This window comes from Aedes albopictus, chromosome 2 (genome assembly GCF_035046485.1).
Source record: "Aedes albopictus strain Foshan chromosome 2, AalbF5, whole genome shotgun sequence".
NCBI classification, from domain to species: Eukaryota; Metazoa; Arthropoda; class Insecta; order Diptera; family Culicidae; genus Aedes; species Aedes albopictus.
In genome coordinates, this window is record NC_085137.1 from 505,915,116 (window position 1) to 505,935,850 (window position 20,735).

The window sequence follows — 20,735 nt, forward strand, 5'->3', positions numbered from 1 at the left end:
CCTCTGAAAGCTTCTTTCCAGAGCCTCTGATAGCTTCTTTCCAGAAGCTTGGAAAGCTTCTTTCCAAAAACTTGGAAAGCTTCTTTCCAGAAGCTTGAAAAGCATCTGTTTGGAAGCTTAGGAAGCTTCCTTCTAGAAGTTTGAAAAGCTAGCTTCCAGAAACCTGGATTGTTTCCTTCCAGAAGCTTAGTAATTTTTTTCCGAGAACCTTACAAAATACTGCAGAATAGAAAGCTTCCTTCCACAAGCTTTGAAAGTTGTAATCCAGAAGCTTGGAAAGCTTTCTGTCAGAAGTTTTAAAACATCCATTTAGAAGCATGAAAAGCTCAATTTCTCTAGCATGGAAAGGCTTCGTTAAGAGGCCGGAAAAGGTATTTACAGAAGCTGGGTAAATATTCTTATAGAAGTTTGGAAAGCTTCCCTTCGAATTCGTCAAAAGCTTTCTTAGAGAAGCTTGAATAGCTTCCTCACTTCTGCTTAAAAAGATTTCTTCCAGAAACTTGAAAAACAATCTTGGAAAGTTCTCTTAGAGAAGCTATTGAAGGTTGATACTTTTTTCTGTAGAACTTTCGAAAGTTTTCTTCGGGAATATTGGAAAGCATGGAAAGTGTTTCTTCCAGAAGCTTGTTACCTTGCAAGCTTGATAAGCTATCTTGAGGAGGCTTGGAAAGTTTCCTTAAATAAGATCAAAAAGCTTTTCTTCCAGGTGCTAGGGAAGCTTTTCTCTAGAAGCTTTTTAAGCTACCGTATAGAAGCTTTTTAAACTTTGTCAAGTCGCTGTGGAAGCTTCTTTTCAGAAGCTTAGAAAGATTTTTTCGAGCAACTTATCAATTTTCCTTCGAAAAGCTTCTTTCAGATGCTAGGAAAACACCCTACAATAAGATTGGAAAGCTTTCTTCAAGAAAGCTTGCAAAGCTCTCCTGAAAGGAGTGGAAATCTTCTTTCAAAAAGCCTTTTCCACAAAGCATCTTTAAAAGACAGAGATTTGGGACAATGAAAAAACAAAAGGAATGTCGTTGATCTAATATTTTTTTCAGTTTGAATTAACTATTTGTAGCACTTGTACTGTACTCACCGTTAGCGTCCTTCGCCTCTAGCCCGTCCGCTTCCTGGACGATGACTGTGAGCACGATAATCTTGGGCTTTTCCTCGGTGGCCGCGTGCAGCAACCGGTAGTGCCGATCGGCGGATACGTTGAACACCCGCTGGGCTTGCAGGTACATCTCCTCCTTGTAGTGTGCAAACTGTATAATAGAGTGGGATATGGGAGAGCAAAAAACGGGAGAAAAAATAGCGATATTTAGAATCAATTGTTCTGTTTGTGACATCCGTTAGTTGTTGTAGGTTAGTTTTGAATGTCTACTGTGGAAGGGTGATGGTTTTTCCACTGGCATGAATGATCGAAATGATTTTATGACTGAAAGCCATTCAGCGAAATGTTTCCAAGAAATTTTCAGTCTCTCGAATACCATTGAATATGACCCTCATTACCGGTCCTGTTGTCGCCGTTTGTGGGGTGGAAAATCTTATTCAAAGAAAAAAAAAGTGCAAAAGGAATCGAGTAAGTCCAGGAAACACCAATAATATCATGCACGAAAGAAAACGGAAAATTGTCGTCATGCATTCATGCAAATAAAGGGATGAAGAAAATGCTGAGCTTGGTGAAAGTATGTAGGCTTTAGAACTGAAAACAGAAGGTCGAATTGTGCGTTCGTTATTTTTTTCGTTTCGGGTCGCTCAACATGCTTCATACCGGCTCAGCTGAGCCCGACAACGAGGCCGACTGACTGGCAGCGAATTATGTCTCGTGTAGGTGTATAGCTAGGTGCTTGGTGCGAGCCACGTTGCTCTTCTCACGGTTGGCAACGCTTTGAAAAATATGGTAACTACTTGAATACAATCATAAAATTGTAAAGCAAAAAAAATAAAAATAAAAAAAAAATAAAAAAAATATATAAATGCTGCACGTAAGAAATAAGAGCACATTTATTTACCTTTTTGGAGAAGTTCTATACTTTACATTCTCTCAACCTACGATACATGACATACGTATCTGAGATTGTCCAACACATATTTTCTTTACTTTGAATAAGTTTTAGAATTTTCAAATTTTTATACTTACATATTTTAAAAAATCATTAAATATGTTTTTTTTTTCTAGAATATTCCTAGTCATCAAATCTGCTTTGGATCTAATAACTTCTGATGAACTGCTAGAGCTACCAAATATAATTACCCATATTTTTTTCTGTAAAACACGTATGAAATTTTTTTTTTCATGCATTTCTTTTTCTGGTATGCAATTCCAAAAAAAAAAAACGCCCAACAAAATATTGAAGAAACTTTAGGATTTTTTTATTATGTTTGAAGACAATCACAAAATTTCAAATATTTCGCTTTGTTTTATGATGGCTTTTAGATCGTCTCGACTACACTTCATTACAAAATGTTCCATTGGGATAGCAAGTGATGGTACGCTCTAACCTTTCAATTATCATAGCTACCTTTTGTCTCATAAAAATTATCTGCCGAACGAAAGGAGCAACGTGGTCAGCTGAAGAACTGTGAAGAGGTGAATATAAATCGTATCTAAATTTGATGTTCTTGGAGCCCCCAAAAAGGTGCTGCTGTGATTGTGCTGTCTCAAAAGGATTTTCAGCCGAATTTGGATGATGTTGCTGTTCTTCGAATAATGTGACATTGCGTGCTGGCTGGTGACTATGAAACGAGTCAATTTAAATATGCACGATAAATTTTAGATTGGGATCGGTCCGGAATTAGATTTAGGTTGGAGACAACATTTGCATAACGTTGAATATTCGTTTTCGAACTAGATAAGTATACAGTTTGGAGGCATATTCAAAAGAAATTGCTAAACAAAGATTTTAATTTAATCTTCAAAGCCTTTCGAAAGAATCTTCAAACTTATTGAAGCATTTTCAAATGGCTGAGGAAAAGCTCTTTAAGCTACTGGAAGGAAGCTGTCCATACTTTTCGGCAAAGGCTTCTGGAGCGTCTCAGAGTAAGTTGTCCACGTTTCTCGAAGAAAGCTTTCCAATTTCTGAAAAATAAAAGTTTTCAATCTACTTGAAGAAAACTGTCTAACCTTGTGAGAGTAAGATCTCTGAGCTTCTGAAAAACAAATCTTCCCACAAACTTTTCCAAACTTCAGTATGACAGCTTTCAAGGTGTTTGGAAGAAAGCTGTCCAAGCTTTTGGAATAGTTTTCTAAGTTTGGAATTTTCCAAGCTTCAATAAATAAACTAGTTGAAGATTTTTGAGACTCTTGGGATAGGCTTTTCAAGCTTTTGGAGAGAAGCTTTTCAAGCTTCAGAATGGGAACCTTCAAAGTTTCTTGAAAGCTAACCACGCTTCTAGAAGGAATCTTTCTTAGTTTTTGAAAGGATGCTTTCCAAAATTTTGGAAGGAAGATGTGTAAACTTCTGGACAGCAGCTTTTTAAACTTCTAAACTAGATCCATTTCTTCTTTTTTTATTTGAATTTTAATAATGGAGCCATATTTTCAAAAACGATTTTCATACACCGTTAGATTGATCCTTCCTCTATTTCCTGATTTTTTTCCTGATGAAAAATGTTTTTATTTTTTTCAAAAATCGTTTTTTTTCCAAGCTTCTGAAAGGAAGCTTTCCAAGCCTCTGAAAGGAAGTTTTCCAAGCTTCTGAAAGGAAGCTTTCCAAGTTTCTGGAAGGTATCTTTCCAAGCTTCTGGATGGAATCTTTCCGTTTCTGGAAGGAAGTTTTCAAGCTTTTGGAAGGAAGCTTTCTAAGCTTCTGGAAGGAAGCTTTCCAAGCTTCTGGAAGGAAGCTTTCCAAGCTTCTGGAAGGAAGCTTTCAAAGCTTCTGGAAGGAAGCTTTCCAAACTTCTGGAAGGAAGCTTTCCAAGCTTCTGGAAGGAAGCTTTCCAAGCTTCTGGAAGGAAGCTTTCCAAGCTTCTGGAAGGAAGCTTTCCAAGCTTCTGGAAGGAAGCTTTCCAAGCTTCTGGAAGGAAGCTTTCCAAGCTTCTGGAAGGAAGCTTTCCAAGCTTCTGGAAGGAAGCTTTCCAAGCTTCTGGAAGGAAGCTTTCCAAGCTTCTGGAAGGAAGCTTTCCAAGCTTCTGGAAGGAAGCTTTCCAAGCTTCTGGAAGGAAGCTTTCCAAGCTTCTGGAAGGAAGCTTTCCAAGCTTCTGGAAGGAAGCTTTCCAAGCTTCTGGAAGGAAGCTTTCCAAGCTTCTGGAAGGAAGCTTTCCAAGCTTCTGGAAGGAAGCTTTCCAAGCTTCTGGATGGAAGCTTTCCAAGCTTCTGGAAGGAAGCTTTCCAAGCTTCTGGAAGGAAGCTTTCCAAGCTTCTGTGTAACGCTCCGTTCTGTTTCAAAGCAAACGGCTTATGCGCCACCTCGAAAAGAAGGACCGTTACTCAGTCAAATTTGCCCGGGAAGAGACTGCCTTCTCAGGGCAGGTAACTCAGGTCACTAGAATCGAATGTTCACTTTTGAACCCAAACGTCGTAGGCAATCAAACAAACCTATCCAGACTCATTTCAATAATAAACTACGAAAAAAACTAAGAAAACCTTCAATGATCCGTCAAAAGTGGAATTGTCGAGCTAAATTAAACTTAAAACAATTTATTTGGAAAATTAATCTTTATTGCGTGACGCGACTAAAATAGTGGAATACTAATCTAAACTAGAAGTAATTTGTTCGATTAATTCAAAGGTCGAACGCGAAACAATTTCAACTAAATTTATCGAGCAAAATTTAGTGTGGATTTATTTTAGAAATCTTGAATCCAGGCGATAATTTATTAAATTCAAGCAAACCTATTCCCTAGGGTGACGTCACGCTTGATTAACTTTTAGGCTCTAATAGTTTCAACAAAAAGTGAGCTAATTGATCAGATCTGACCTTTTTCTTCCTTGTTCCAGCGTCGGAAGTCCGCAAAACAGGCTGTAGTCGACCTCGATATCACCAACCGCAAAATACAACACCTCGTTGATCGTCACCAACGAGTATCGGTGTCGGGCTCTAACTCGTCCACTCTATGCGCACGTGCCTCGCGCGCCGGCGTCGGGGTAGATGCGTCCCCGGTGTGTGTGGAGTGAATGGCCGTTGGATTATGTTGCGTGGGCCTACGCCGAGCGACTTATTGACGGGCGATGACACTATGGCTTGTGTGTGATGTTGCACGACACACTCGAGTCCGACGAATGGCTAACGTTAGGTTTCAGAGCCGCCGACAGCACTGCGCTTCAGTCGAGGGACCGGCAGATGTCCTCACTGCCTTTGGAAGCGACGAATGATCCACTCACGACTCAATTCGAATCAGGGCCAAACTTTCGATCAGCTTCTACTCCGGACTAAGTCCACCCCGGACTAAGTGCCCACGTTGCTTGGGCACGATTGTCCTGTGTAACGCGGATTAAATCACTTAATTGCTCACTGAATGGTTTGGTATTTAGGCTTACCTGAATTTATTCAATTACTAAATTCACTATTTATTTGTTCTTTGCCAACACTATTTCGACAAATTTAGATGTTACAGAAGACACAAATTCAAATTAAATATTTTAAAAACCACTAAGAAACGCGCGGAGACTTACTTCGAGTTTAGAAATATCCAAAGCACAGTTAATTATTCACTTGGCAAATGATACTATTCACTCCAAAAAATTGGTCTATTCGCTACAAAGCACTCCACTAATCTGATGAGGGATACGCGCGATAAATTGTTAACAGCCTAAATTCAACTGCGCAATATCCTCCGATTGGCAGATCAAAGAGAGTGTAATTTTCCATTGGCTTTTTATTTAGATACTAGGAATTTTCCACTGGTAGATTTAAGCGGTCTTCTCACTTTACCGGGCCGGGACCGTGCCGGGCCCCGGCCGTGCCCCGGTCATCGATTTCTTTCTAACGATATCTATGGCGTGCTTCTCATTAGCCCGGCCGGAGCCCGACCGAGCCCCGGCACGGTGTGATGTGAAACACGCCATAGTAATCCTATGTAAGAAATCGATGACCGGGGCACGGCCGGGGCCCGGCACGGTCCCTGCCCGGTGTAATGGGAATAGCCCTTTATTGGACTCTCTACGACGCAATATATTTGAATTTGAAATATTTCCGTTTAATGATTCTATTCGTTCCTAGGTGGCGCATGGGAAATTTCTTTAGTGCAATCTTGCACCTTACTGACGGCATCTAAATCGAGCTTTTGCCAGCATAGGCAAACGGTTGGATTGAAATGCATTTTCAATGCGGTTATATATGATGCGAACATATTATATCGTTAAGGAAGCTTGCAAAGCTTGTGGAAGGAAGCTTTCCAAGCTTCTGAAAGGAAGCTTTCCAAGCTTCCAAAAGGAAGCTTTCCAAGCTTCTGAAAGGAAGCTTTCCAAGCTTCTGAAAGGAAGCTTTCCAAACTTCTGAAAGGAAGCTTTCCAAGCTTCTAAAAGGAAGCTTTCCAAGCTTCTGAAAGGAAGCTTTCCAAGCTTCTGAAAGGAAGATTTCCAAGCTTCTGAAAGGAATCTTTTCAAGCGCACGAAAGGAAGCTTTCCTAGCTTCTAAAAAAAGATTTCCAACCTTCTGAAAGAAAGATTTCCTAGCTTCTGATATTAAGCTTTCCAAGCTTCGGAAAAGAAGCTTCTAAGCTTCGGAAAGAAAGCTTACCAAGCTTTGGGAAGGAAGTTTTCCAAGCTTCTGAAAGGAAGCTTTCCAAGCTTCTAAAATAAACTTTTGTAGGAAGCTTTCCAAGTTTGCGGAAGAAAGTTTTCCGAGCTTACAAATGCTTTAAGAAAATTTCCGCACTAAAAACCTGTTTTAAGTTTACTACGTTTTGTTGTTTGATGTGGAAATTGTCGTTTGGAACAGTCACATTATTTCCAGCAATTCACTTCTCTCAAAGCAACACAGTCTTTAAAGCCCGTGAGCCCAGCTCGACGAAAAAAAAACAGACTCAAAATGAGTTCTTTTCACATCTTCCGCCCCACTATCCTTCGCTCGGTTGCCTTCGAATGGGATGCTTTAGCGACAAAACACAACAATAGTAGTAGCAGAGAACGGTCCCTTCAGATTGACTCTTCTTGCCTATAGTGATTCATAGCCTTTCAATCCCATGCATTTCCAGCACTAGACAGGGCAAAAAGGGTGCGATGAATGGATTTTATTATATATTTTCTTTCCCAAGCTACACACGGAAATGTCCTTGATTTGGCCTGTCCGGCCATATGTAGGGTCCCAGAAGATCCACAGGGGTTGAATGGACCACTATCATCAGCACTTTGCTGAGTAGAACTCATATATTGGATGTATGAGTTGTCCTCCCCGATGCGAGTCTGACTTTTTCGCTACACATCACCGCACCGAACCGGTGAAAGGCGTATGATGGAAGTTTTCAATTACGCTGGAAATCGGTTTCATCTAGTGAAAGTTACGTGGCTGTCCGTCGTCGTCGTCGTTGTTGTAGTCTTCCGCTTTGTTGTTGTGTGAGGAAAATGTTATGATGGGTTTTTGTTGGAGGGTTTAATGTGTAACGTACCCACCCGTACAGTCCCATGGGAAACCGGTGGGGTTATATATCACTGTGACTGGAAGTGAAGGAAGATGGATCCTCGGAAAGATGGTAGGAAGCTACGGAGGAATGAACCACGTGTGGTTTTCCCGTGTACGATAGATGTCACTTTCGTCTGACGTTGGCAGTGCATGTGTAGTACATTGTGTACTGAGACAGGAAATTATGTGGAAGTGGAATAATTTCTTCCTACAAATTCAAGAAAAAATGAAATCGAGTGACATTCCATTCTGTTACACATTTTGTTATGGTAAATGTTCCCAGAAATTCTTGTAGATATCACCTTGAAATTCCTTCAGGAAGTTTTGCTGGTATTACTCTAGGAATACTGCTGGGATTTAATCTGAAATGTGTGGTAGAATCCACCAGTAAATTTCTGGGATTACTTAGACATTTCCTGCTGGGGATCTTCTTGGAATTCTCGGAAGACTACAAAGAGCAATTACTGAAGAATTCGCAGCTGGAAACGCATGAGAAACTGCAACAAGAATTTCTGGAAAAATCCCATTCGGAATATCTGACGACACTCTAAAAGAAATTCATGAAGAATTCCTTGAAGAGGAATTACAGAAGGGGATCCATAGATAAACTTCTGAAGGAATCCTTGTAGTGTAAAAGAATCGTTGCAGAAACCTTTGGAGCAATCCCAACAAAAATATTCAGAAGATTTTCATCAGGCTTTTATAGAGGAGTTCCAAGTAAATGTCTCAAAAGGTTTCTTGATTGCCTCCAAGATTTTCTGATGGGTTTTCCTGCTAGGATTGCTAAAGAAATACCACCAAGGATTCTTCCAGGGAGTCCACTTGAAGTTACTCCAGGAATTCCTCCTGTGTTTTGTTCAGGGGTTTCTCAAAAATTTTATTCGTGAATTCCTGCTGGGATGTTTCTTAAAATTCCCGCAATAGTTCTTCCAGTGACTTCTCTAAGGAATCTTCCTGAAATTGCTCTCAGAAATTCCTCCTGTAATTCCTTCAGAGATTTCTCTTGGGATACCTCCACAATTTTTTGCAAGGGTTCTTCCACTAACTGTTCTAGCATTAGCACTAGAAGTTCTTGCTGGGATTCCTCCAGCGAATCCTGCATGGATTTCTTGAGAAATTTAGTACTTCGACTGGAAATGTTCGTTAGATTATATTAGGAACTACAACTGGGATTCCTCTGGAAATTTTGGCAGGTATCCTTTAGGATTTTTATCTTGGTTTCCCACCTGCAGGGTATCCTTCAGATATTCCTGTAATACTGTCAAGAGTATTAAATAGATATTTCAGCTGAAAATGTATGAGAAATCTTAGCAAGAATTCCCGAAGAAATTCTAGTGGGAGATCCTGAGAAAACCCCAACTGTAATTACTGGGACACAAAGAGCAATTCCTACAGGAATTCTTGAAAATCTCTGAAGGATTCATAGCAGGTACTCTAGGAAAAACTTCAAGAAGATCCCCAGAAGGCATCGCAAGAAAAATTCTGGGAAAAATAGCTGAAGAAATCTTTTGAAAAACTTACTTGAATTTCCGCCAGGAATGTCTGATGGGATTCTGCTAGAAATTTCTGCTGAGATTAATCTATAAATTTCGCCAAGGGTTCCTCCGGCAATTGATGTGGTGGTTCCTCTAGGGGTTTCTTCAAACATTCCTCTAGGAATTCTTCTCGAAACACCTCCAGAAATTATTGCTAAAATAAATGCATGAACTCCTACAATGATTTCACCAAGCATTTTTGCTGAGAATTCTCAAGCATTTTCAGATGGTATTTCTGCAGCTATTCCAGAAGGATTTCTAGCAGGAATTGCTTGAAGAAACTCAGCAAGCCTTCTTGGAAGATTTCCACCACGAATGTTTGGAAAAAATACAGAAACATTCCAAGATTAATTCCACAGAAGTTCTCAAAGGAGTTTTAAGTCAATTTCTAGTAAGAATACGAAAAGAAATTCCTGGAAGAATTTTGAAGAAATCTCTGAAAAATATGTCTGGATTAGTTTCTGAAGAAATTCCTGGATAAATTTCAAGAGGTATTCCTGGAGGACTCGCATGAGGAATTCTTGGAGGAAATCCAGTACACATTCTTGGGGAATTTCCTAGATTAATTTGTGGAAGAATCTTTTGATAAATCCCTGTGTAAATCACAGAAGGATCTTCTGTATGTATCCTAGAGGAGTTCTAGGAATTGCCCAAAAGAATCCCAACAATACTTTTTGGAGGATACCACCAGAAATTCAGAAAGCCCTTCAATTAATAACTGTGGAAATGCACAAAGAACACTAAGTTGAAGTGAGGCAGGCCAAGATCCAGTGGGAACGTGGAGTCACAAAGAAGAAGAAGAGGAATTATAGTGAAAAAGTCAATTTTACTGTAGTTTTCGACTGGTAGATTCTGATATTCGGAGTTTTCGGCTATTCAGTCTTGCGAATCCAAACGCGGTAGTTTGTTTGTTAACTGCTCGACGTTTCGGCTGAGTTTGGCCTTCTTCTAGGGGAAACTGAAAAGGGGTTTTTTATTTTATTAAATTTCTTGCTCGACATCTACTTAGGTCGACAGTTTTGCATACTTAGGTCTAGTATACAGTATGTAGCAGGTTTCCCTAATGAGCATAAATTTTATACGATGGTATACTATATATTTCGCAGAATTCTGTTTTGTTAAGTCATAACATGTTTTAAGGTCAAAAACTTTTGGAATTTACGAAGTGAAATGAAACTCAAGATTCAAAAGTAGTTGGGTTGTTGGGTTGAGCTCACGATTTTACGGCGTTTTAACATTTCTGTTTTGGTAGTCAAATAAACAAAACAGTTCTAATTCCCATGGAAAAAATGACAATCGATGAAATGACAGCTTGCCCAAAAGAAAAAAAGTCCTAATTTGAAATGCGTTTCAATGCAATATCTGGTTCTATCGTTGCATATTTTGTAAACAAAAGATTGTGTTAAACTGAATTGGAAATAAAATCTATTAGTGCTGGTTTTATTTTTAGTATTTCAAAAATCCTTTTGGTGGCTCCGAAAGTTTCAATAACTTTCTGAAAATTTGGCCATATTGCCTGAAATTTCCACAATTTTTAGTATTGAGGAAATACAAATTAACATATTTAGTCAAACTAATAAGAAGGGTATAAATATCGCTCGAAAAACCGACTTTCGATCCAAGGCCCGGAGGGCCGAGTCTCATATACCAATGAACTCTGTATGTGTGTGTGTATGTGTGTATTAGAGTGGGTCAACGTTGTATGGAGAAACTTTAAATTGGATCGAATCAACCCGGAACAAAGCTTTTTCAACCTATATTAGCGTCCAAAACAACTGTGCAAAATTTGGGAGCGATTGGTTGCGTCCCCGTATTCCGCATTGCAATTGAAATTTGTATGGAAATTAGTATGGAAAAATGTACTTTTTTGCATTTTACTCATAAATTGAATTCTTTTGTCTAATACCATGTAACTGATGACGTTAAAGTATAGCCTAGGATATACCGAAAAACTTTGCCGAAGACCGCAAAGTGATCCGACGCTTGTGAAAAAAGTTATTCGCCTGGTAACTTAGGCCAAAAATTGAGATTTTATTATTGATGTTATTCCTTTACATGTTAAATGTTAAGCACCACTGGGCAATCTGTACGTTATAACTTTTTTCACAAGTGTCGGATCACTTTGCGGTCTTCGGCAAAGTTTCTCGGCATATCCTAGGCTATACTTTAACGTCAATGGTTAGATCGTTTTAGACGAAAAATTTCAATTTATGAGAAAAATGCAAAAAAGCACGTTTTCCCATACTAAATTCCATACAAATTTCAATCACAAAGCGGAATACGGGGAAGCAACCAATCGCTCCCAAATTTTGCACAGTTGCTTTGGACGCTAAAATGAATCGAAAAAGCTTTGTTCCAAAAAATCGACTTTGTTGACCCAGTCTAGTGTGTATGTGTGTGTGTATGTGCGTTACAAAAAAAGTCACGCACGTTTCTCAGCCGTCTGTCAACCGATTTGAGTTCTCTTGGATGCAAATGAAAGCTACTACATCCTAGTAGAACGCTATTGAATATTTTTTTCGATTGGACGTTTGATTACCAAGATATCTCTCGAAGAGTACTAATGAGTCATACATCTAAACGTTCTAAGATTTTTGACCATGTATCATAATTTTTGACCATGTGTATCATAACAAATATCCCTGCTGTTTGTCAACCGATTCGGGTTCTTGGCACCAATGAAAGCTACAGCATCCTAGTAGATCACCCAGAAATTTTATTTCGATTGGACATTTGGTTACAGAGATATCTTTCGAAGAGTACTTAGGATTTATACAACTAAACTTTTTGAGATTTTTGATCAAGTGTATCATAATAAATATCTCAGCCGTCTGTCAACCGATTTCGGTTCACCTGGCACCAAATGAAAGCTACAACATTCTAGTAGAACCCTATACAATTTCATTAGGATTGGACATTTGATTACCGAGATATCTTTCAAAGAGTACTTGGGAGTAATACAGGTTAACTTTTTGAGAGATTTTTGACCAAGGGTACCATAATAAATATCTCAGCCGTAGTCAACCGATTTGGGTTCTCTTAGCACCAAATGAAAGCTGTAATATCCTTATAGAAGGCCCTAAAATTTAATTTCGATTCGATTTTTGATTACTGAGATATCCTACGAAGAGTATTTCAATAAATTCTTTTTTATATTATTATATTCACTTGTTATCTTGCATGAGTTTATGACCATTATATGGGAAATTATTTTTCAATAAATAATGCTGATCTCATATAAACTGTATACTAGCAGGTTATTGTTTATAACAAAATTATAAATAACAAAAAAAATAAACAGGAATTCTATGAAAACTAATAATATGTTAAATTAAAGTTTTGAATTTATATATTGTGAGAAAAATGCAAGAACCGGGCAGCCAAAATAACTAGCTAATACGAAAACTGATTAACTTAGTAGATATATCATTTTTGTCCTTTCTACACCATAACCATGAATACCAAGTACTTCGGAGCTAATTTAGTCGACTGATTAAGAGATATTAGACAAAGTGTATCTCGGTGATTTTCTTCTCCATTTATTAATCGATTCACGATCTTTTGGCAGTAACAAAAGATACAATATTCCAGAATATGTAAGCTATTTTTTAAACAACCCATACCAGATTCTAGGTGGTGTTTGGCATTTCTGGTAGTTTAGTCCATGGTCCATGATGATATTTTGGAAACCAATCCACTAGATGTTAAATCCAAGGTTGCGACCATTCATTTGCAAAGATTTACATTCATTTGCTATTATCTCAGTTCAGAAGCATGCTATCGAAAAACAATGTATGGATGAATTTAATCTTGTAGTTTTATCTGAAAGTTTGCCGAATAACATTGGGGTCGCAAACGTATACCAAAGTCGTGAGCAAGCTGTGAAAGCAACTCTCCACGCGGTGAATGTAAATTTCATTCACGCTGTGGAAAGTTGTCTTCACAGCTCGCTCACGACTTTGGAATGCGTGTGCGACCCCAATGTTATTCGGCAAACTTTCAGATAAAATTACAAGGTTAAATTCATCCATACATTGTTTTTCGATAGCATGCTTCTGAATTGAGATAATAGCAAATGAATGTAAATCTATGCAAATGAATGGTTGCAACCTTGGTTAAATCCACAATATTTTTTTAGAACTTTTGGTCAATTTCACAAAATAAATATGTTAAATACAAATAATACAACAATAATTTTAATAAGTGTAAGAAGGGTTCTGTTCATCATAGGTGGATTAAATCGAGGTTTTTAATTTATTAACTCATTATGTTTGATAGACTTGACCCATCGAGGATTACACACATATAATAGGAAAAATCAAAATTCCTTTCGGAAGTTTCCAAATACTCAGAATGATAAAATGTGTTTGATTACTAAGAATTCAATACATGTGCTCAAAAAGCGACCAAATTTCCCCATCTTTTGTAAATACGTTATGGGTAGCCAATTTATTGCACCCATAAGATGCTAGAAATGCTCCATAGAAAATTAAAAACGCGCTTCATAAAGAATGAACATAATATGTTCCATGAAAATGTGCAATATTACTCATAAATAATTGAAAACGTTCCATACTTTATAGAAATCGTACCGGTAAAACATAATTTTTTTTCATTAGAAGTGCATCTTTGCATCCATAAATAAATCAGAAATGCCCCATTATAAAATAAAAATGCTCCATAATGAATAAGAAATGCTCCATAAAAAATAAAATTGTACCCATAGAAAATTGCATATTGCATCATAGAAAAATCCAATTGCTCTATAAAAAATTAAAAATGCACCATAGAAAATAGGTAAATGCACCATAAATATTATCATATCCATAATAATAATAATCCTTATCCATAAAAAAAATGAAAATTGTCCATAGAGTTCATATGGTCATAATTTAAATTCGGTTATTTAATACTACTTCACATTGCACTACTTCAGTGGTGCAGAAGTTCAAAGTTATGGAAGGAAAATTTTCAAATGTTTATGGCGCAATTCGTTTTTTAATGGTACAGTTTGATAATTTAATGACGCATTTATCTTTTTTCTGTGGTGCAATTTTATTTTTTTATGGTGCAACTTACTTTTTCTATAGAGCAATATTCAATTTTATTTTTTATGGAGAATTTATTATGGAACATTTGTATTTTATTATGGAGCATATCAATGAGAAAATGAATTTCAATGAGAAAAATTCATGTTTTACTGTTACATTTTCTAAAAAGTATGGAACGTTTTCTATTATTATGGGCATCATTACACATTATTATAGTACATTTATACATTTTTTAAAGAACACTTTTTAATTTTCTTTGGAGCATTTGTAATTTGCAGTGGTAGAATTTTGCAATACGTCATGAAGCCTGTCTAGTGTCTACGTTAAATTTCAGGCAAATATTTCCCATAATCATCAGTATACATTGGCGTGCTTATCTTTTTGGATTCATGAATATTCCTTTTTCAAGTTTAATGTGCCGCAAAGCATGGCAAAACTTCCTCTTTAACATCTCATACCCATTAAGAACGTCCACACTATCACTTTTCACCTTGGTCTTTTGCCCACTACTAACAGCTCGTTCGCCACCGCTGGCTGGCTGGTGCAAAAGAGCTGGGAAATCGTTGAAATAAAAGTTCCTTCCACCATAATCTCTTTTTGATGCTTGACGCCTTTTTCGGTGTCGAGTTGAAATGAGTTTTTCCTTCGTGGAAAAGATAAAAAAGTATTCTCAGCTACTTTCCTTCCGTCGTCGCTCGCTCGCATGCAACGCATAACTATACCAAATTGTGTCACGTACGCCACTCTGCTGAAGTGCCGGTGGAAAATTACTTAACCGTCGTCATTAAGATGGAAGTCTCGGTAGCCATTTGTCAGCTTTGAATTACTTTTTTTGCAGATGAGTACTTTGGGTGGATAATAATTCTTTATGATTAATTGATGGTTTGGCAAATGCCACAACTTTTCTGGAAAATACATGTAATCCACATTACGAGTAGAATCAAATTACTGTCAAATCCAATCACGTTTCAAGAATCAAACCATCTGAAGAAAAAAAATAAACAGCACTCGCTGTTGCGAACAAACAGTTATCCCACCGAAATCCCATCAAATCCATTTTGCTCAAGTTTCAATTTAAACCGCACCATTTCGCTCGGGTGCCGCAATGACGCCAAAGAGTTGCGATACACAGGCAGACAGTCGAATGACATACGCCCGAGCGATTACGAATTCATCCGCAACCAAATATCTCCGCGCGTTCAGCAGTTTCGCCTCCGCCGATAAACAGGAGGACTTTCTTGCACATACCCTCTTCAGAACGCACCGAACGCACCGTCGCGTCGTCGTTGGTACCATGAAACCAAATCAAATTTAGTCTCTATACTGCTCGGTAAGTGGATTTATCGTCTTTATCGCCAAACAAGCGCCTCCTTCCATCCAGGGCACACGAGTAGGTAGGTGTGCAGCAGCAGGAGAACTTTCCTTTTGAAACATTAGACGCCAACCAGCTGAAGGTTCGTAAACAGACTTGAGCTTGTCTGCCACTCGACGCGACGTTGTCCTTATCGTCATCCAGGGTGAAAGTGCCGACGCACTTTTTCTCGGAGACCTATAAAAAGGGTACGACGACAGTTTGATTTTCGAACGAATTTGATCTACCGAATAGGATTCTTTCGGCCAGAACAGGACACTGTTTACACCGAAGTAAATTTTCACATGGTTGTTACTGAAGATGTCGAATGATACTCGAGCTTTGAGTTAACATGAATGGTGAATATGATAGGAATTCCAAGTGAATGCCTTAAATTTGGCATACAGTTCATACTTACCATCGAAATTTACATGTTATTCTTTTCAAGTGCACAACCCTGTAAGAATCAGAGGAAAAACTGCTGAATGCTATGGTAACAGAATCCTTCTCGCACGAATCAAGCTCACCCAAAGTCCTTGGCACGCACTGAACGGTGACGATGCACACAACGTTCGATGAATGAATCCGTAGGTATATCGAGATGGGATTAGGCACAACACAACCAGGAATAGAAAGGAAATATGAGAAAATAATTTCCTATTTGCGTCATTCGGTCGTGCGATTGGACATTTCCCTGCACACCAGTCACTCCGCACTTCACATCCTTTTTTTTTTGGCAGATGAAATGAAATGTGAGCTCTTCCGGTGATGCAACAGGTGGGTCGTAAAATTTCGATAGCTCGGATGAACGGTTGGGATTGGAATTTTTTGAAGCATAACATATTGGGATGTGTACATTTCGGACAGGGTATTTATGAACATATCGAATGAGCATTACCAATGATTGTTGCATGCCGTTTTTAGAGTTTCAGAGTAGTGATTTGGAATGTTCTCTTCACATTCACATTAATGGCACGGTCGAATCCTATTTCGAAATAGTGTAATCCACAAACGAAAACTTGATTAGTCGTAGTAATCGAATGTGGATTTTTGAGGAGTCAATAAATGGACCTAGGGAGTACTCTACCGACCTTGATGTGAATAGTCGAGAATTCAATATTTGATCAACAATATTTCCACATGGCCTTTTCCATGATTGTTCAGAAACACTGCCTAAAATTACTTTCGGGATTCTTTAAAAAATTTTAATTGTTTTCCAGTAATTTCGTATAAAGAAAATTCTTGCCAGATTTCTCCAGGTGTCCCTTTAGAAACCATCCCTGTCCATGTATGTCTTTTAAATTTTCGCCAACGATTCCTTCAGGAATTCTCCTTGGACCATCTTCTGGAGTTTCTTATCAAGGTTCTCAAAAGATTTATCCTGAAACTAGTCCACGGGCTTCTTCAGAAATTCTTCCAAGGGATTTCTTCAGTGATTGATTTGAGAATTTCTACAAGGCTTGCTACAGAAGTTCATGCATGTATTTGTGCATGTATTAAACATTTTTTAACGAATTCTTTCACGAATATTTTCAGTTTTTTTCAGGATTTTTTTCTTTGGAATTGCGTTAAAAGATATCTTCAAAGGATGACATTCCAAGATATTTTTTTTACAAAGATTCGGAGATTGTTTTAGAAATTCCACTCGGATTTTCTTTAGAAATTCAAAAAATTTCTAGTGACCCTTCTGAAAAAATCATTGTTAAAATTTATCGAGAGGTTTCTTCAGATATTGCAGACATGTTAAGAAGATATCTCGAAAAATTCCTTCACCATTTTTTCACATGAATCCCTTCAGAAATTTACCAAGCAATTTGTCCTTGGAATACTTGCAGAATTCCTACAGAATTTTGGCATGATTTTTTTTCCAATGGAATTTAGAAGGTATCTTTCTAAAAAAAAAAGACACGGACACCGTCTTCAGCCAGAGGCTGTACAGACTGAACGGAACTCAACACTAAGCAACGGACACGACACACATTACGAGTACCAGTGGATACGAGGAAGACACATTTTTAGCGAAAAGTTTCATCACTCGGAGCGGGAATCGAACTCTCGCCCCATGGCATGGTACGATTATACGTTTGGTGACGCCAACCGCAGAAATTTAGAGAATTTCTCTAGAAGTAACTTCAGAAACTACACTTGAAATGCATGTCCTGGAATCTCTCCAGAAATTTTTCAAAGAGTTCTCTTAGGAATTTTCAAAGGTATCACCTGGAGTTTGGTTGAGAGATTTATTTAGACTAATTTTAGAAATTTCTCCAGGGTTTCTTTCAAGAATTCTGCCAGTGAGATCTGTTTACTTCTGATAGAACTTCTTATCTAATCCCTAGAGAAATATCTGAATCCTGAAGGAATCTCTGTAGGATTTTTATAGAAATTTCAAGTGAAATTTCTTAAGAACCCATGGAAGAACTTGCTGAAACTCCCGAAAAAATCTCGTTATTCGTGCGAATGTTAAAAAAAAAAGAATGTGATGCAGAGAAAATTTGCGGTTATAAACAAAAACGTTTATCATTCTAGCGCATTAAATCCGCTACATTCTTCAAATCAGCATTTGTCAATCAAGTGATTAGGATGTCATCCACCATATTCAAAAAGCAGTTTCTTCGAAAATAGAGAAACGGACGAGTGCGTCAGGCCCTAGTTAACACCGCATCAGGGGTATTCAGAAGACCAGTAGTGAAACTAGCCCTACTGGACATCGCGAAGAACAGTGAACCTGAAGGCGATCAAGATGGTGGCTCCAGAGAGGAACGTCATCCAGGTTCACGGGTGGGGAATGTCACGATGATCCACCCTGCCGCAACGTCATTGTGGCCGATGAAGCACACGATCGACGTACAAAGACAATCCCGAACACTTCAATATAAACGATCAATGACAATTGTAAACAGAAGATGTTCTATGCCGGAAAATTAGTGAATTTTGTGATGAATTTTATCAATTACTAGCTGTCCCGGCAAACTTTGTCTTGTGTGATTTCATCAGGAACTCTATACATATATGGAGTCCTCCAGAATACCTCTACCGATTTTTCCAAGGAGAACTGTTGGTATTCCTCCAGGTATTTATTGAAGGAGCTTCTCTTAGGATTCCCCCGGTATTCCTGATGGGGTTTTTCCAATGATTTATGCAGTGATTGCTCTTACAAATTCCTACTAGAATTTCTCTAGAAATTCCTTCTATGATACCTTCTAGAATTCTATGAGCTTCTTCATGAATTCCTCCAAGAATTTTTGGTGGCATCATGCAAGACAACCTTCCTGGGATTATTCCAGAAGTTCCTTCGGTGAATCCTCCGGGATGATCTTCAGAGATTTAATCCAGAATTTTCAGATGGGACCCCTCAAGCAATTACAACTGTGGTTCTGCCATTCCTCCTGAAGAATCTTACGAAAAATCTTTGGAGGAATTCTTAGAAGCATTCAGGAATGCATCATTGTAGAAAATTCATCAGAAATCCTAGGAAGAATTGTTGGAAGAAACTGTACAGGAATTTCTAGATAAACTCCATCAGGAATCCCTGGGAGAATCCAACGAGAAATTTCTTGAAGAAATAGCTGGAGGAATACCTAGAGAAGTCCCTGAAAGAACTGGTAGAGGTATTCTGGAGGATTGCATAGAGAAGACCCTGAAGGAATCGCGGGTGAAATTTCTGATAAAATCTCAGGAAGATTTCCCGGAAGAATTCCAGCAAGAGTCCAAGGATGAATTCCTATATGAATTACCGCCGTGCGGGGTGACATTGGGCCTAGAGGGTAAAATTGGTCCATCGATTCCACGGATTAATAGAAGTCAGAGAATCCGACGCACAATGGGAAAAAATAGGTATAAAACGCGAATAAATTCAATATCTCTGCTCGGAGTGGACGGATTTGAATGAATTTTTGACACAAACTGTAGAAATCTCTATAGTTTCAGATAAGGAGGGTGTCATTCGCCGCACGATGCTGGAAATCAGAGTATCGGGCCCGTTTTACCCCATTCTCTCTCATTTTCACCTTTTTAGAAAAATTCTGGAGTGCAAAATAAACGATTTATTTAACTCGTGTTTGTGTAAAAACTTCCGTAGTATCGAATGGAGCTGGTTTGGCTCACCGCGCAGCCCTAAAAATTGGAATATCTTCAAATTACCCCGATATCCCCTATTTCTTTGAAATTTCACATGCATCATCGCTCGGAGTGGAACGCAATCGATTAGAGCAGGACAAACCCTATATCAAATTGCCGAAACTATGGAAGTTTTTACATAAATACGAGTTAAATAAGTCATTTATTTTGCACGCCAATCGGAAATAAATGATGGTTTTCTCAAAAAAGTGTGTGCGAGAGAGTGTGGGGTAAAACGAGCTCAATACACTGATTTCCAGCATCATGCGGCGAATGACACCCTCCTTATCTGAAACTATAGAGATTTTTACAGTTCGTATCAAAAATTCATTCAAATCCGTCCACTCCGAGCAGAGATATTGAATTTATTCGCGTTTCATACCTATTTTTTCCCACTGTGCGACGGTGGATGCAAAGTATCTTAGAATTATGAATCCTAATAGTTTAGCACACAATATTCATTCCAGTCATATTCTAAACGTGCGGAATAGTGGCCCAATGTCACTCTACTTTGGCCCAATGCCACCCCGCACGACGGTACTACGAAGATTCCTGAAGGTACTATAGTTATAATTTCTGGATGGAGCATTTCTGGAAGAACCGCAGAAAGCTCTGGAGGAAAGCCAAGATGTGTTTCTGCAGGAATTCCATGAAGAATTTCTGGAAAAATCTTTGGATAACATGGAAGAATTCATGGACGAGTCCTTAGAGAAGTCTCTGGAAGAACAACCGAATGAATTTCTACAAGAATTCCAAGAAGATGTCTCAGAATGTCCCAGCAAGAAATCCAGGAGAAAGCTAGCAGAATTTCTGAAGTACCTCAGTTGCATATCTGGAGGATAAATGGAAGATCCACAGAAGGAATTGCTAGGAGAATCCCAGATGAAATTTCTGGAGGAAGGCAACTAGCAGCTCCTTTGAGAAATTACTGGAGGAATACCTGGATAAAATTTCTGAAGAAATTCCTGGACAATATACCTGCGTTGAAAAAAACACGCTTTTTGTATTCAGCATTAGCGTGGTGCTAGTGGGGGTGGCCAACCGCGCGACTGCCGGGAGGTTGAGAACTGCTCCAGATGTATCACCAGCAGTACTTTCAGGATTTATTTTAGAACTCCTCAAACACCTTTGACTGCTC

The 20,735-nt window shown here is 38.4% G+C and overlaps 1 protein-coding gene across 1 annotated transcript in view; it reads right to left on the reverse strand.

The window, feature by feature from the left end:
• The window catches only part of LOC109410364 (BAI1-associated protein 3), a 400,368-nt gene that overhangs the window by 161,002 nt on the left and 218,631 nt on the right, over positions 1-20,735 (reverse strand). Inside the window, exon 7 of the mRNA XM_062854498.1 lies at positions 1,076-1,244. Within this exon, the coding sequence (XP_062710482.1) occupies positions 1,076-1,244 (169 nt within the window). The remainder of the gene's footprint in view (positions 1-1,075; positions 1,245-20,735) is intronic.